Source organism: Toxotes jaculatrix, chromosome 24 (genome assembly GCF_017976425.1).
Source record: "Toxotes jaculatrix isolate fToxJac2 chromosome 24, fToxJac2.pri, whole genome shotgun sequence".
NCBI classification, from domain to species: Eukaryota; Metazoa; Chordata; class Actinopteri; family Toxotidae; genus Toxotes; species Toxotes jaculatrix.
Genome location: NC_054417.1, coordinates 1,179,819 through 1,194,169, shown reverse-complemented (window position 1 = coordinate 1,194,169; position 14,351 = coordinate 1,179,819). Strand labels below are relative to the sequence as shown.

At 46.9% G+C, this 14,351-nt stretch overlaps 1 protein-coding gene across 11 annotated transcripts in view; it reads left to right on the top strand.

Annotated features, from left to right (window-relative positions):
- Positions 1 to 14,351, top strand: part of LOC121177835 (CLIP-associating protein 1-B-like) — a 32,082-nt gene that overhangs the window by 7,406 nt on the left and 10,325 nt on the right. For 7 of the 11 annotated variants that reach the window (XM_041032202.1, XM_041032199.1, XM_041032201.1 and 4 more), the window contains exons 9-25: positions 5,347 to 5,490; positions 5,608 to 5,684; positions 5,798 to 5,890; positions 5,983 to 6,128; positions 6,253 to 6,388; positions 6,821 to 6,891; positions 7,000 to 7,059; positions 7,722 to 7,799; positions 7,972 to 8,139; positions 8,519 to 8,565; positions 8,681 to 8,884; positions 10,465 to 10,560; positions 10,713 to 10,913; positions 13,254 to 13,351; positions 13,473 to 13,496; positions 13,887 to 14,134; positions 14,262 to 14,325. In XM_041032202.1, the coding sequence (XP_040888136.1) occupies positions 5,347 to 5,490; positions 5,608 to 5,684; positions 5,798 to 5,890; positions 5,983 to 6,128; positions 6,253 to 6,388; positions 6,821 to 6,891; positions 7,000 to 7,059; positions 7,722 to 7,799; positions 7,972 to 8,139; positions 8,519 to 8,565; positions 8,681 to 8,884; positions 10,465 to 10,560; positions 10,713 to 10,913; positions 13,254 to 13,351; positions 13,473 to 13,496; positions 13,887 to 14,134; positions 14,262 to 14,325 (1,955 nt within the window). Of the gene's footprint in view, positions 1 to 5,346; positions 5,491 to 5,607; positions 5,685 to 5,797; positions 5,891 to 5,982; positions 6,129 to 6,252; positions 6,389 to 6,820; positions 6,892 to 6,999; positions 7,060 to 7,721; positions 7,800 to 7,971; positions 8,140 to 8,518; positions 8,566 to 8,680; positions 8,885 to 10,464; positions 10,561 to 10,712; positions 10,914 to 11,432; positions 11,538 to 13,253; positions 13,352 to 13,472; positions 13,497 to 13,886; positions 14,135 to 14,261; positions 14,326 to 14,351 lie in introns of all 11 variants that reach the window. The other 4 variants (XM_041032204.1, XM_041032203.1, XM_041032200.1 and 1 more) reach the window with 2 other exon arrangements.

Below are 14,351 nucleotides of genomic sequence, written 5' to 3'. Positions count from 1 at the left end.
CCTTCCTCTGGGGAAACAACAGGAATTGGACACTGAGATAATCTGACACGAAGACCTCCCTCGCAGTATGAGAAATGTCCACAACTCAAATGTTTTCATAAAAAATGAGTTGCACTGTCACAAATCATGTATGGTCACATTCATCGGACAAACTCAAGTGTTTGGTTGCCGTTTCGCTGTGATCTCCAGCCGGCTGTGTGAGACTCACAGGTCAGAGTTCACCTTTGACCGGCTGGATGTGCACAAACACTGCTGCTCTGTGTTTGGGAATGTGGAAGCTGTTATTCCAGCCTGTTTTATCATCACTGTGTGTAGGAAATCATCGCACTGCAGTCAGTGGACTGCATAACAGCCCTGATTTAGCTGTTTGCAGTAGTTTGCCTCAGCTTGTGTTTATGTGTGTCGCAGTAAAAATGAGCAGCCTCCCAGCACACTGTCAGCGGTCACTTCAAAGAGATGTGGACGTCAGCACGCTGACAACTGACGGAGCTGTGAGTGTCACCTGAGCAGGCGAGTGTGTGACATCACACTGACCTGGAAAACAGGGATATGAGAGAGAGAGTGAAGATGAGCAGAGCTGAGAAAAAGGCAGAGAGTCGGTTTAAAGTGAGGATCAGAAACTGAAACTGGAGACAGCCAGACACAGAGGACGAAAAACTGAGACAGAAAGAAACTCTGTACTCCTGCAGCCCAGGGCTTTTATTTTGTAGGAGGGGTGTCAGCTGTTGTCCCTACAGTCACAAGACCAGGTTTGAGGGGAAGGGAGGGGGCAGGCGGCAGTGCATCAGCTCTGTGTCCGTGTCAGGATGGTGGTGTTGCTCCTCCAGTAGATCCGAGGAGTAGGTGTCGTCTCTCCCGGTGAAACCAGGTCCCTGCAGGTAAATTCATCACACACGCAAAGTCGTACATTTTTCATTTAAAGTTAAAGGCTTGTTGTAAAGATCTGTGTTTTTAACACAGGTCGCCGGTTAGCACCCGACGCTGACAGGATCTTTGTGCTCATAAGCCTTGATAATTGCAGCCGGCTCATAATTGGGAAGTGAATGCCACAAGTAACTGAAGCTCAGTGATGCATGTAATCCTTCTGCTCTGCTCTGTGCTGGACTGCAGCTCTGACACATGACGTGCACAATGTAAAATATCTGAATAATTCATCTTATGTTGGGTGAAATGGTTGTGACAGTGTGAGGAACAGTGTGAGGAACGCTGCTGTTTGGATTTTCCACTTCCTGTTTGTTCTCAGTGTTGTTGTTCTGTATCTGTTGTTGTGACGGATAATCGGTTGTACACCTTGTTTACAGTCGTGTTAGGCATCTGAGGGGCGTTCCAAAGACCAGTTAAACCAAGCTGTTTACTTCTGTTTCATAAAGGAGGTTTAAACAAGCCTGACTAAAGTAACCATCAATAACAATGATAATAACTTTATTTGTGTAGCACTCACATATCATACTTACAGAGCACAAAAATCCATGAGACAGTTCACGAGTTCTTTCAGATTTCTTGAGCGTTATCTTCTGGCATCATATTTTATTGGTGGTGAGCTGCTCTGGGTCCAGATCTCCGGGGTTTGATAAACACCGGCCGGGCGGTGTGCGTCACTCGGCCTCAGGAGGTCCTGCAGGGAGGTGTCGAGAGACGAGGCCAGGCACTCGCTGCCAGCAGGACTTGGGTTGCACAGTTGGAAACCTCCTGAATAATGAACAGAGACTGAGGGAGAGGGCGCGGTGCACCGGTGAGCCGCTGTCAGCCGTTTGGATATGCAAGGTCTAAGGACCACTCAGAGAGCGTTTTATCAGAGGGCACCGGAACAAAAGGGAAAAACACTTACATGCTGTCTTGTTTGGTCTGATGGTTTAAACAAACTTCATGGGGTACAGTTTCTATCTGACGATGTTCAGGCTCATTTTTCAGGCAGCCTGTTAATAGACTAAACACAGTATACTGTCATACGCGACCGATGGTCACTGATAACTCTGTTGCTCTCTCATAACAGCACGTCTGCTGTGACTCCAGACTCGTGCTTGTGGATTATCTTGTCTTGAATGGATTTAAATCAGGTGGGAAGGTTGTGAACAAAGCCCTGTAATTCTGTGGGAATGCCCCTCCCTCTGTTGTCCCGGCTGGTTGAGATGTGCAGGTGAAAAGCGGGGGTGTTTCCCTCATTGTTCATTCACAATGAAAAGGCTGAGAACGGCGTAAACGATTTCACGTCCACGGGTTTAAGCTCACCTTTGAGCTACGGCTGCGTGCTAATTTGATGGGACAGATGTTAAAACAAGCTGCTGTCTTTCGTCCCTGTGAGTGGGAAAGAGTTTGTCCTCCTACAACTCTGCGGGAGCCTCTCTCCCACGCTTCCTACTTTCCTACCCACCGGGTCAGTGGTGCAGCCTCACCTCTCCCCACTCGTTTTGTGAATTTGCATCAGGGAGATCAGCTGTCGGACTCCATCAGGCTCCGAGCTCCCAAAGACTTTGAGGAGCTGCCAGGAGGAAAACTTGTGACCTGACATGCTGAGGAGGCGCACAGTTCCTCACAGTCACTTAGTTCGATTGAGCGATCGTGATTACCAGTCATGTTACCTGTCTATAACAAAGTTAAGGAAACATCCCAGGTCAAACATAATTTACTCATCAGTTAGCTGTGCTCAGCCTGTGATACGTATAAAATCCTCTCTCTTCTCTCGTGGCTCTGGAGGAGCTTTGTCAAGTCTGAGAAAATGACTAATGTGATCTGCTTTTTATTTTCCTGATTAATCGATTCGTCCGAAAACAATGAAAAATGTTAAATATTTTACATGTTAAAAATAACAGAGGAAGAAGAAAGGAATGGTAGAAAATAGTTATTTTATGTTGAATTAGTTTTTCAGACTTTTGTTATGAAATAAAATGAGCTCACAATATTCAGTTATGTTTCATCTTACATGTCAGCAGCAGCGACCTTGGTGTGATCAAACCTTTCCAGCTGCTGCAGACTGATGGATGAACTCGGGTGGAGGCTCGACAGGGGACCAGAGGTGTCTCTCCATCTCTCCCTGCCTCCTCCTCCCACCTCCCCCTCTCCTGAGTCATCATGCCACTGTAGCTGTCCCTCATCTCTGACTCCACCCCCCAGCTCTGCCTCCACACGGAACACCAGGGTTTGTCCCCTGACTAACCCCTCCCGTGTCCTCCCTTCTCCTCCCATTGGTCCACTCTCCGCCCTCCTCCTGCTTTCCTTCATCACTTCTCTCCATCCCCTCCCTTCCCCTTCCTTCATCCTGGTCCTGCCAGCGAGTGTGTGTTTGCTGGAGTGAACTAGAGGACGAAGACAGAGAGGAAGATCCTATCGAAGCACATGCTCCCTGACAGGGGAGGGGGGAGGCTAGCGGTTTGACTCCCCTCCTGCCTCCCCTGTTTTCTTTCCTCAGCTGGGGGGAAAGATGTGAGGACCACAGAGAACTGGAGGACCACCTGACTGTCTGACTGTCTGACTGTCTGTCTGTCTGCCTCTCTGCCGGCATGCTGAGGAAACTGGTCTGCAGGCGGATCTGCTCCTGTAAGCTGCTGCTGCTCTGCCTCTGGATGCAGGGAGGGACTGAACGGATCTCGTAGTAAACAGAAATAGTGGAGGTTGTAATCAATGATGAATGCAGGCGACAGGAGAGGGGGGTGGGGTGTCTGGGGGGGTTGCCGGGTGTGACGATGGCTGTAAATCCAGGAGAAATGTGTCTGCGCTGCCTCGAATGTAAACACAGCAGGATGATTTCCTGGCCTGCTCTCAGATGAATTGTTGTGTGGACAATACACAGGACGTGATGCAGCGTCGTTGTCTCTGAGCAAAGTTAAGGTCAGGAAGCTGCAGAAACAGGAAAGAGTCTCTCTGCTGTGGAGTTTGGGAGAAACTGAGAATTATTTTCATGCTGTGACTGTGTAAGTTTATTTTCTGCAGATTTATGTGCAGACCTGTTGTGGATGTTAGCGTGCGTGAAAACGGAGGCTGTCAAGGTTAAATTCAGACTGAATGGCTTGATCATGGGGCCTGTTCGGGCTTCGTGGATTTGTACTCAGATACAACGCTGCTGTGTGGGTCTGTTGCAACAGTTTGTCTTTAGATTGCGTTTCTGACACATGTTGAAGTACGTTGTTCTTGCTGAAAGGCACGAAAGAGCAGTTTCCTGTCATGGAAGGAGGCACAGCACATCTTTGTTGTGTTACTTGTCCAGACACTTCATCTTCACGACACAGTGTTGAAAAATGGAAAATACAAATAGCAGAGGGAGGCAGCTGTGCCACTTCAGCACTGCTGCAGTGAGGAAACGATCATTTCCTTATACGATTGTGAGACTAAATACAAATGAAAATTCAAGTTGCCCATTAGAATTTTATTTAGCTGAAGATGACGTGGTTTTTACATCAATTTTTTTTATTTAGCCTCACAGTGAATATTTGATAGTGACACCCCTCTCAGGTGACCTAAGATAAGATTAAATTCATGGAGCCACAAAGAGGAATAAGGCCAGTGAAAGACACGAGACGCAGGACAGTAAATGTTTCAGAATTCAGAAACGTCTGTGTTTGGCCTTTGAAGAGGAATCCTGGGATTTTAGAGGGATTTCCTCTGGAGCTCATCTGCTCATCACCACGCTAGTGTTCTCCTGCAGTCATGTTGTGTTGGTGTTAACGTGTTAAACTTCATGTGACAGGTGAGGTTGTGTTTTCTCTTCACACACACACACACATAGTCACCTTGTGTTGATATTGAGAGGTGTTGCACAGAGTGTTGTGTCTGCACAGAGGAAAAACTGCAAACTGATGGCACATGACTGATGTGTTGGCTGAGCGCCCTGCTGTTGTGTGTGTGTGTGTGTAAACTGAATAATGAAAGAGGATTGATTGGTTGCCGGGCAGATTCCTGTCCGTGCCCTAACCCAAAGGTTTTCCATTTCTAATGATATAAATGAGAATATACTGTAATGGTTGGGTTCCTCTACAGTAAGATGTCATTTATTTTCTGTACCATGTCAGAACACAGTTTTAGCTCAGTGTAACACACAGAGAACTGTTTGTTTCAGACTGTAAATAAAAAAATGTGTGCTTCATGCTCCCGCGGTCACCCTGGCTTCTTACTGGCTACACAGGACTAATTGTCCAGTTTATCGTCGGGTCATTGTGTCTCTGATTTTCGTGCTACTCGCCATTGTTAGCTTGTTCTGTTGGTGATGTAGGAATGTGAGTTATGTCTCTGGGTCAGCTGAACGTCAGCTAAAAGTTAAAATGCAGAAATGTCAGAGTCCGCCTGTTTGGAGCTGTCTTTGTGAAGGCTCCTTGTTTAGCCCTCTGTCCGTCTGTTCTGCTCGTCCTCCTCCAGACAAAAACTTTGAGGACGATGACTCGGTGGACGGCGGCGGCCGCTCCATGTCCTCGTCCAAAGGAGCATCGCTGTCCGGGAGGAAGACGATGAGCATGGGTTCATTTCGACGCCCCGCCTCCGCTTCTAGCGCCAAGTCTGCAGGTCAGAACCAGAACGCTCCCACAGTGATGTTTTTATTCACTGTGTAGTGGATGGAGATTTTAAACCGTAGAAAAATACTTGCCTGGGTTTAAGTTCTGGTCCTGGTCTTGTCTGTAGGGAGGGATGGGTCTGGTGCTGGAGCTGTGGATGAGGAGGACTTCATCCAGGCCTTTGAGGATGTTCCCACAGTGCAAGTATAATGTCTTTCTTATTTTATAATCTTGCTGTTTCCTAATCAGAGTGTGAATGCTGCTCATCATGTTCCTGTGCGTGGTGTGAGTTCACCTTCTTACCTGCCCTCTGTCAGATCTACTCTAACAGGGAGGTGGAGGAGGCCATGACGAAGATTCGAGATGTGCTGTCAGACGATAAGAGGGACTGGGAGCTCAGAGTGGCGGCTGTAAGAAGCCCTGACCTTTCTCTTGCCGTAGTTTGAAGCATCAGATAGATGAAAAAGTCTTTGCTGAAGGCTGTTTCCTCTCCTGTTTCCAGCTGAAGAAGGTGCGTTCGCTGCTCCTGGCTGGTGCAGCAGAGTTTGATGGGTTTCTGCAGCAGCTGCGGCTCATGGAGGCGGCGTTCAAACTGTCCGCCAAGGACCTCCGCTCGCAGGTGGTGAGAGAGGCCTGCATTACCCTGGGGTAAGACATCTGCATGGCACAAACTTTACACTAGAACCTGAAGGACGATTATGTGCTTTGTCTGTGTGTTTTCTACATATTATGCTTAATTATTATTATGTCTGCTCTGCTCTTCTGTCATCAGCCACCTGTCGTTGGTGCTCAGCGGTCGCTTTGACCACGCAGCAGAGGCCGTCATGCCGACCCTCCTCAACCTGGTCCCCAACAGTGCCAAAGTCATGGCCACCTCCGGCGTGGCCGCCATCCGCCTCATCCTCAGAGTACGTGGCAGCGTTCCTCAGATGATGATGATCGTTGACACTGACATTTAAACAAGTCAGAGGCTGTCGCTTCTAAATTCTTGAAGCCACCTGGTCTCAGCTGTGGGAAATAAAAGCAGCTTCCTGTCCTGATGTTATGGCACTGTCAGAGCGAAACATGCTCAGCACCATAATGACGTTAGCTCAACATTACAATTGGAATGATTTCAGAGACAATGTGATTTGATCCTGCAAATCACATTTCATGTCAGAAAGAAAAGACTCAGTTGTTGTCTGACGGAACAAATTTCATTTGAAACAGAGAGGAAGAGAGGAACAGGCTGCACATCACAGACTTGTCAAGAAATAAAAATCTTGTGCTTTGGAAAAATATAAATTTGAGATAAATTGAACTCACCAGGTTTTAACTCCAGGTTCTTTTTCGTTTTGCAGCACACACACTTCCCACGTCTCATCCCCATCATCACCAGCAACTGTACCTCCAAATCTGTGGCTGTCAGAAGGTGAGAGATCATATGGTTTACTATACTTTTAATTTAATTTAATTTAGTTTTGTTGGTTTTAGAGTTTCAGGTGTTCAGGGTGATTTTACGTTGTTCTGTCTCCTCCAGGCGTTGCTATGAGTTCCTGGACCTGCTGCTGCAGGAGTGGCAGACGAGCTCTCTGGAGAGGTGAGGACTGATTATACTGTAGCTTCATAATAGCTGTACCAACACTGTGGAACAAGCAAAGATTTGCATCATGAGTATGAAATGAAAATGGTGACAGTGAATTGTCAGTGTCAGTAAACGCGACCGTCTGAGGAAATGTGACTCTGGCCAGGTCAAGGTCTATCTCAACGGTTTCCATGGCGATGCCAGGGGAACCTCTCTGCCTCTAAAAGGCTCATTGTGTTTCTGCCTGGCTGCTTCCTGCCGCCGCCACCGCCGCCTGGGAGAAACCTGAGCTGACCCCCCAGTACCGGGGGAGCTCTCTGGTTCTCGTCGATCAGCCGGTCGGTGTGTGTGTCTGAGAGAGGCACTGGCTCTGATTCTGAACACCACCAAACTATAAATCAGAGAAAAGCAGCTTTGGAAAGACAGAAGGTGTATATCTTCTTCTTAATCAGCTGAGTAGTAATAGTGCTAAAATTAGATTTTATTCGGGTGTAACTGTCAACAGTTTGTTAACACACGTTCTTTTTAATGATGCAGATGTTTTTAGCAGCTGGCAGCTTGGTTTACTTAGCTTAGTCAGTTTGAAATAACGTGTGTGCAGCAACACGCTGCAGCTTTCAGGTGTGTTACATCAGCATTTTATTTAAATCCAGTTTTCCTTCTGGTTCCTCTTGCAGACATGGAACAGTTTTAATGGAGACTATAAAGAAAGGGATCCACGATGCAGACGCTGAGGCTCGTTCTGTGGCAAGAAAGTAAGTCGCACCCTTCCATCTTATCACTGAACCACTTCATTAAATAGTGATGAACAATAGACAAGACTTATTACAGACACGATGAATCTCTTACCGATGCAACTTCACTCGTATCGCAGTTTTTCGAAGCTGCAGCTGTGTAGTAAAGAAACGGAAAACGTTACCGTTTCAGGTGTTACTGGGGTTTCCATGGTCACTTCAGCCGGGAGGCGGAGCAGCTGTTCCAGGGCCTGGAGTCATCCTATCAGAAAGCTCTGCAGGCTCACCTGAGGAGCGGAGACAGTCTGATGTCGCTGCCTGCCTCCGATCGTTCCTCCTCTTCCTCTCAGGAGAGCCTTAAGTGAGAAACTTCATCCTCCTCTCTGATCCATTGGCTTATTGATTACCTGGGAAACAAATGAAGGGTTTCATTCAAAAGCTTTGCAGCACATACAGTCTCTGATCTTCAGTATCTGAGCACGTACACGATCCGATCATGATCATTCATCAGTAATCAATAGTACTGTTCTGGATCCACCTGCTGAGAAGCTCAGGGACAGATGCAGGATGATGCTAATGATAAATACTCTTATTAATGAATGTTTCCAGAAAGTCTTTTCCGTTTGCTGAAGGAGCTTTGTTCAAACTTTCCCCAGAGGACGCACCTGTGGCCTCTGGCTCCAGATTCCTCTGGATTTAGAACAAAACCTGTTTTATTTTTAAACTTTTTGTCTCCACAGTCGACCCCTGTCTGTAAAAAGCACCGCTGGAAGCAGCGCAGCCAGATGTGAGGGCACTTTGTTTACCCCTGATTCATTTACAGCATGTTGTGTGTTTTGATTTGTTTTCCTTGGATTCACATGAACCTTTGAATACTGAGTTTACTGATGGATTTCTCTCAGCCAAACCTGCCCACACCTCCAGGACGCCTGCAGCAGCTTCCTCTCCAGGCTCCCTCCAGCGTTCTCGCAGTGATGTGGATGTCAACGCGGCAGCCACCGCCACGGCTCGCACCAGGATGCCCGCCGTGCCCTCTGCCGTGCCGTCGTCAGCTTCTCCCTTCAGCTCGGCCTCAGCTCTTCCCCCTGGATCCTACGCTTCACTGGGTAAGATCGATAATTCCCTGCTGATCTGACAGCAGATCTTATGACTGGGTTCAGATGCTCATAGTCGAGTTGCCTTAGATTCTGTGTCATTTTTATTATTTCATTTATATATAATGCAATCACTCAGTCATTTGTGCCGGCACAGTAAAATCACGTCTTTGTTCAAACGCGGCCTATTTTGGTAGATGCTGTTAATAGATTTCCATCAAGCCGTAAAATATTCAGAGACACGCTGATCTGATCAGATGACACACTCTCAGCCTAAATCAGATTTGCTGTATCGCGGCTGTTCCTCTGCTCCTTCGTCAAACTCATCCAAAGCTTAACCTCTTGACCCCATGACCCTTAACCCTTGTTGTGTCTTTCCTGGGCTCGCCCACCTGTCAGACGGCTCGTGGTCTGTTAATGCAGACGGTAAGCTGTGTGTGTGTGTGTGTGTGTGTGTGGACAGAGGAGTGATGGTCCTCCATGGCTCCTTGGTGTGTGTTTTACCCTCCATCAGCACTGTAATGCTGGTCATCTGTGATGGAAATGTCAGTGCATGGACTGTGTACGCATGGTGTACTAAAACCGTGGAGAGCAGGCTGCTTCGAGCTCAGACATTATATCCGTTTGGTCAAGTTAACAGACGTCTGGAGAAACTTCAGGACAAAGCAGAGATAAAAAAAGGGACGAGCAGCTGCAAATGATCATTTTATAGATTTCCTTCCTTCCTGAAGACCTCCTCAGTGTTCCCTGACAGAGAAACACAGACGTCTCCTGTGTTCGTTAACGATGCTGGAGGTTTGTTTTACTGTCAGTGGACTCTGGTCCAAGTCTTCAGTCTTAATTACAGTGGTAAACAGTGGTTGCCTTTTTTTCAGGGAAACTAGTTTAATGCTGCCCAGCTGACCGGTGTTGCCTCGTACTCCACTGTGGCCGTCTGCAGGAGACTCTGGGGACTGTGGTCTCTGTCCGTGTTTTTTATTTCTTTTTCTTTTTCTGACTGTGTGTAAATCAAAGACGTTAAAAGACGTGTCCACCAGCTAAAACCTGAGACTTGACATGTAGTTTAGTTCCAGAGTTGGACTGGAGTCTGAATCTGCTGGACACTGGTGCATGTGGCTGACCCTGATCCCTCTCTGAGTCTGTGTGTGTTGTGGTGTTTTTGAGTATTAGTCAAAGTACAGCTGCATGTTACACATCCGTGTGTTCTGTCTGTACCCTGGAATCTCACAGCTGAGAAAAGAATTATGTCACATTAAGTCTTATAGAAATAAACAAACATCTGAATCAATAAAGTGGCCGTCCTCTGTCATCGTGGAAAAACCTGCAGTCAGGTTTCAGAGAATACTTGAAGGTGGACTTTCTGTTTTTAGGAGTGAGTGACTGGTGTAGCTCCTCTGTCTTTCATCTCTGTTCCCTGTTTCATATCTTCACATCTTCCTCCCTTTGGTTTCACTCTGTTCCTGCATGACAGAAGTGTAGAACTTGTCGACTTCAAACCAGCAGCAGTCTTCGAATTCAGATGATGATGGTTCCTTTTCCTCATGTTGGTTTTGTCTCTTTCTCTCCTGGTTTCTTTCGTTCTGTCTCTCCAGGCCGAGTACGAACCCGGAGGACGAGTTCAGGAAACGGTCCGTCTGTGACAGACAGCCGAGGTCGGAGCCGAGGGAAAGTCGTCTCACAGTCTCAGCGTGAGTCGCCTCTGCTTTTTGTGTCTTTTGCATCGGATGTGAAATTTTGAATCATCTTTTTGAAAATTCTTTTTTTCCATCCTTAGTGTCATTAAAGCACTCCACATATATCTTCATAAATCTGCACTGAAATGTTTCCCTCTGTTCTTCAGCCGGCAGTCGCTCCGGTTCTCCAGGCCGGCTGCTCAGCTCCACCTATGGCAGAATTCCAAGACCGACGATGGGCACTTCCACCTCGACCGCCGCCGCCTCTGCCAACAACGCTTCTGCCAGTCTGACCGACAAGAGCCGACCTCGAGGTCACCGCAGCCAGGGCTGCAGCCGAGAGACCAGTCCCACCAGATCAGGCATGGGTAAGGAGGGCGTCCAACCACAGGGCTGCAAGAAGAAAGACTGACTGAATAAATAAATCTGTTCTGTTCTATTCTGTATCCGTTACAGAACAACAACAACAGCAACTCTTTAACACTGGAAATGGCTTCATCTTTTTCTGTGCTCATTCCAGCTGAAATTATTACAGAAAAAACAGAATCATTACATTTTGTCTGGGTTGTTTTACCACCAACTACTGATCGACAGATCTGGTGAATGTGAAGAGTGACTGACTGGTTAAAGTGAATGTTTGTTCACACTTAGATTCATTCTCAACCAACAAGACAACAACGCTCCAGGTTCCTGTTCCTTTTCCTCATATTAATACCCTACCTGCTGCTTCCCCGAGTCGTATTCTCCCTCCTCTGCTGCCTCACTAACCAACTCTGCAGAGCTTCAGGTGTCAGTGTCTGGTCCAATGTGCTTCAAGCTAAACTCTCCCCCTGCGCTGCTGTCTGTCTGTCTCTCTGTCTGTCTGTCTCTCTGCCTCACCTCTCCAGCCCGGAGTCGAATTCCCCGACCAAGCATGAGTCAGGGCTGCAGCCGCGAAACCAGTCGCGAGAGCAGCCGCGACACGAGCCCCGCCAGGGGTTTCTCCCCCCTGGGTGAGTATGGTACTGAAGTCCCGACCAAAGCCTCCCCCGCTCAGGGGAGCACAAAGCAACATCTGGGAAATTAGACATGTTGACAAATTTAATTTAAGGCCCTGTAAAGTTTGGAGTAGTGGAGAGTAGTGCTAGCTTTCTGTGAAACCTTCAGGAGACAAACAACCTTAGCTTCTCTGCTCAGCCTGCACGTCTGTCTGCCTCTGTCACTGTTCCTCCTGCCTGTTTCTCTGCATGCTCTGTAGTGAAATGTCCAGATTTTTGTCTGTTGGACTAATCGTCTAATTAAGTGCAAAGACACAGACATATCTCAACTCCTAATACACAGAGAGTTCATTAAGTTATTTGTTGTCTTTTATCATACTGACTCAGTGCAGAGGTTTTTAGTTAGCCAGGTGTTGGTTGATCAGGTTCCATTTCTGTATCATGATAACGTGATAACTTTACGTCCTCCTGCAGCGACTCGCCGTCACTCCCGTTCAACCAGCGCCCTGTCCTCTGCAGAGTGCTACTCAGGTGACCAGTGAGGTCTTCACAGGGAGCAGATCTACTCAGTCAGCCAGATAAATTACAAACCAACACAAAGCGTTCTGTCTCTGTTTCACAAACATTTATTCCGTGTGATTCCCGTGGAGGTATCTGGCTGACGGAGTTTTCCTGCTTCGTGCAGCCTCTCCCTGCATGTCCACCTCTTGGCTCTGTCTCTAGTGGACAGAGAGTGGGAAATAATCACCAGCCAGATGTTGTTAAATTTCCTCTGTGGCTTTTGAATTGATCAGAGCTGCTGAAGTGATGGTTTCAGGCAGAACTCGTTGTTGGTAGTTTCCCACTTTGGTTCATTTAAAGCAATACATTTCACTCACCTGCAGGGGGCGATGCTGAACGTCAGCCTGCTCTTCACAATTCCAGAAACACTCTTTTCATTATTATGTTGCTGTGATGGTTTTATGACTGACAGCCGTAGAAAAAAGAAAAATTCAGTGGTCGTAAATTGTGAAGAGAAAATATTTCCATCTACCTTTGTTTGTCCTTACAATATTTATTTTGCAGCTTTGTGATGATCATGATTCTGTGACGTGATGTTGAAGCAGTGCTTTTTCACATGACCTTTGTTTTGTACTTTTCATGATGTGTTTTGCATTAAATATTTCATTTTGTTGATTTAGGAATTTGCTGGCTGCTCTACGTTTAGATTCAGACGTCTGTTAGATTCTAATTGCCTAAACACATGGTTGGTATTTTGGTAAAATCAACACTCTTTGCTAATTTTTTTTTTGGGTTGGGTTTTGTATATCACTGTTATGTTGCTTCCACCATGGTCTTCGTTAGCGCTGACGAGGCTCTGAGGAAATCTGCCCATGTTCAAATTACAAATCTGTATTTGTCCAACCACAATCCTCTGACTTAATTTGGTGTATTTATTAAAAATAATACTGTAAATAGTTAATTATAGAAGCAGTTTTTTTTCTTAATAAAGCCCAACCTAAATAATCAAGTTAGAAATTCCATCTTGCTGAAGCTGAGCCTATTAAAAAGCAGGACCGCAGTTTATTCCTCTCTGTTCAGAAGTGAAGAACAAATTGGTCCTCATCATTATTTTCTGTTCCATTATGTTTGTGCATGTTACCAAATTGCACTCAGTTGAATTTGCTTGAACTCCGGACGACTCTCTCTCCTCTTCACCTGCTCATGCTTGTTTGACCTTCTCCTTTTCAGACCGGCTGTCCCATCAGGCTCGGATCTCAGCCTCTGTCAACGCCATGAGAATCCTCAACACCGGCACTGAGGTTGAGGCTGCTGTTGCAGATGCTCTGGTAAGAATTGATGTTGATTAACGAGACATACAAATGGTGGCTTTGTTGATGTTTTTAGAGCCTGTAAAACCCCACAGTAACGTCCTCTGTGCTCTTTCTTCCTGAACGTTGCAAATTTCAGCTCTTAGGAGACTCAAGGAGTAAGGTACAAATAAATCTGCCTCGAGTTCATCCATCCTCTCAGTGCATGCAGAGCATGACCTTTTAAACACTGACATTTAAAACTGGAGGTGACAGCCAGCTGGGACGCAGCACTTTGTTCAAGCAAACTCGAACTCAGCCAGTGATTTCCTCTCGAGCAGATTCCCTGTCACAGTCATTTCAAACATTAGTCTGTATCACGGCTGTCGTCACTTTGGTAAAAGTGCTTCAAGCCAGCATCATATAAGCTCATCCATCTCACAGCACATCATCAGGAACCTGCATGACTCTGACTCTGTAGCTGCATGGTAGATCTTCTCAAAGCAGTAGTTGTAGATTTGGCTTCTGGAGGTGTGACAGCTGAAGTCACAATAACTTCTCTCCTTTTACTCAGCGGAGGCCGGTGAGGCGGCGTTTTGAGTCACCGGGCATGTACTCTGATGATGACGCCAACAGCGACGCCTCCAGCGCCTGCTCGGAGCGCTCGTACAGCTCACGCAACGGCGGCATGGCGCCGCATTACCTGCGTCAGACGGAGGACGTGGCAGAGGTGCTGAACCACTGCGCTAGTGCCAACTGGTCTGAGAGGAAGGAGGGACTGCTGGGACTACAGAATCTGCTCAAGAGCCAGAGGATGCTCAGGTGGGTGCAGCGAGGCTCACAGCACTAAGATGGGAATCAGCTACTTTTTTAAAAACATCGTTAAGAAGTAAGTGGATACCAGCTTTTGCTTTTGAAATTCAAAACATGAATGGTTTCTCTCCGACAGTCGTGTGGAGCTGAAGAGGCTTTGTGAGATCTTCACCAGGATGTTCGCGGACCCTCACAGCAAGGTGAGATCCAGCTGAGCGTCTGTGAC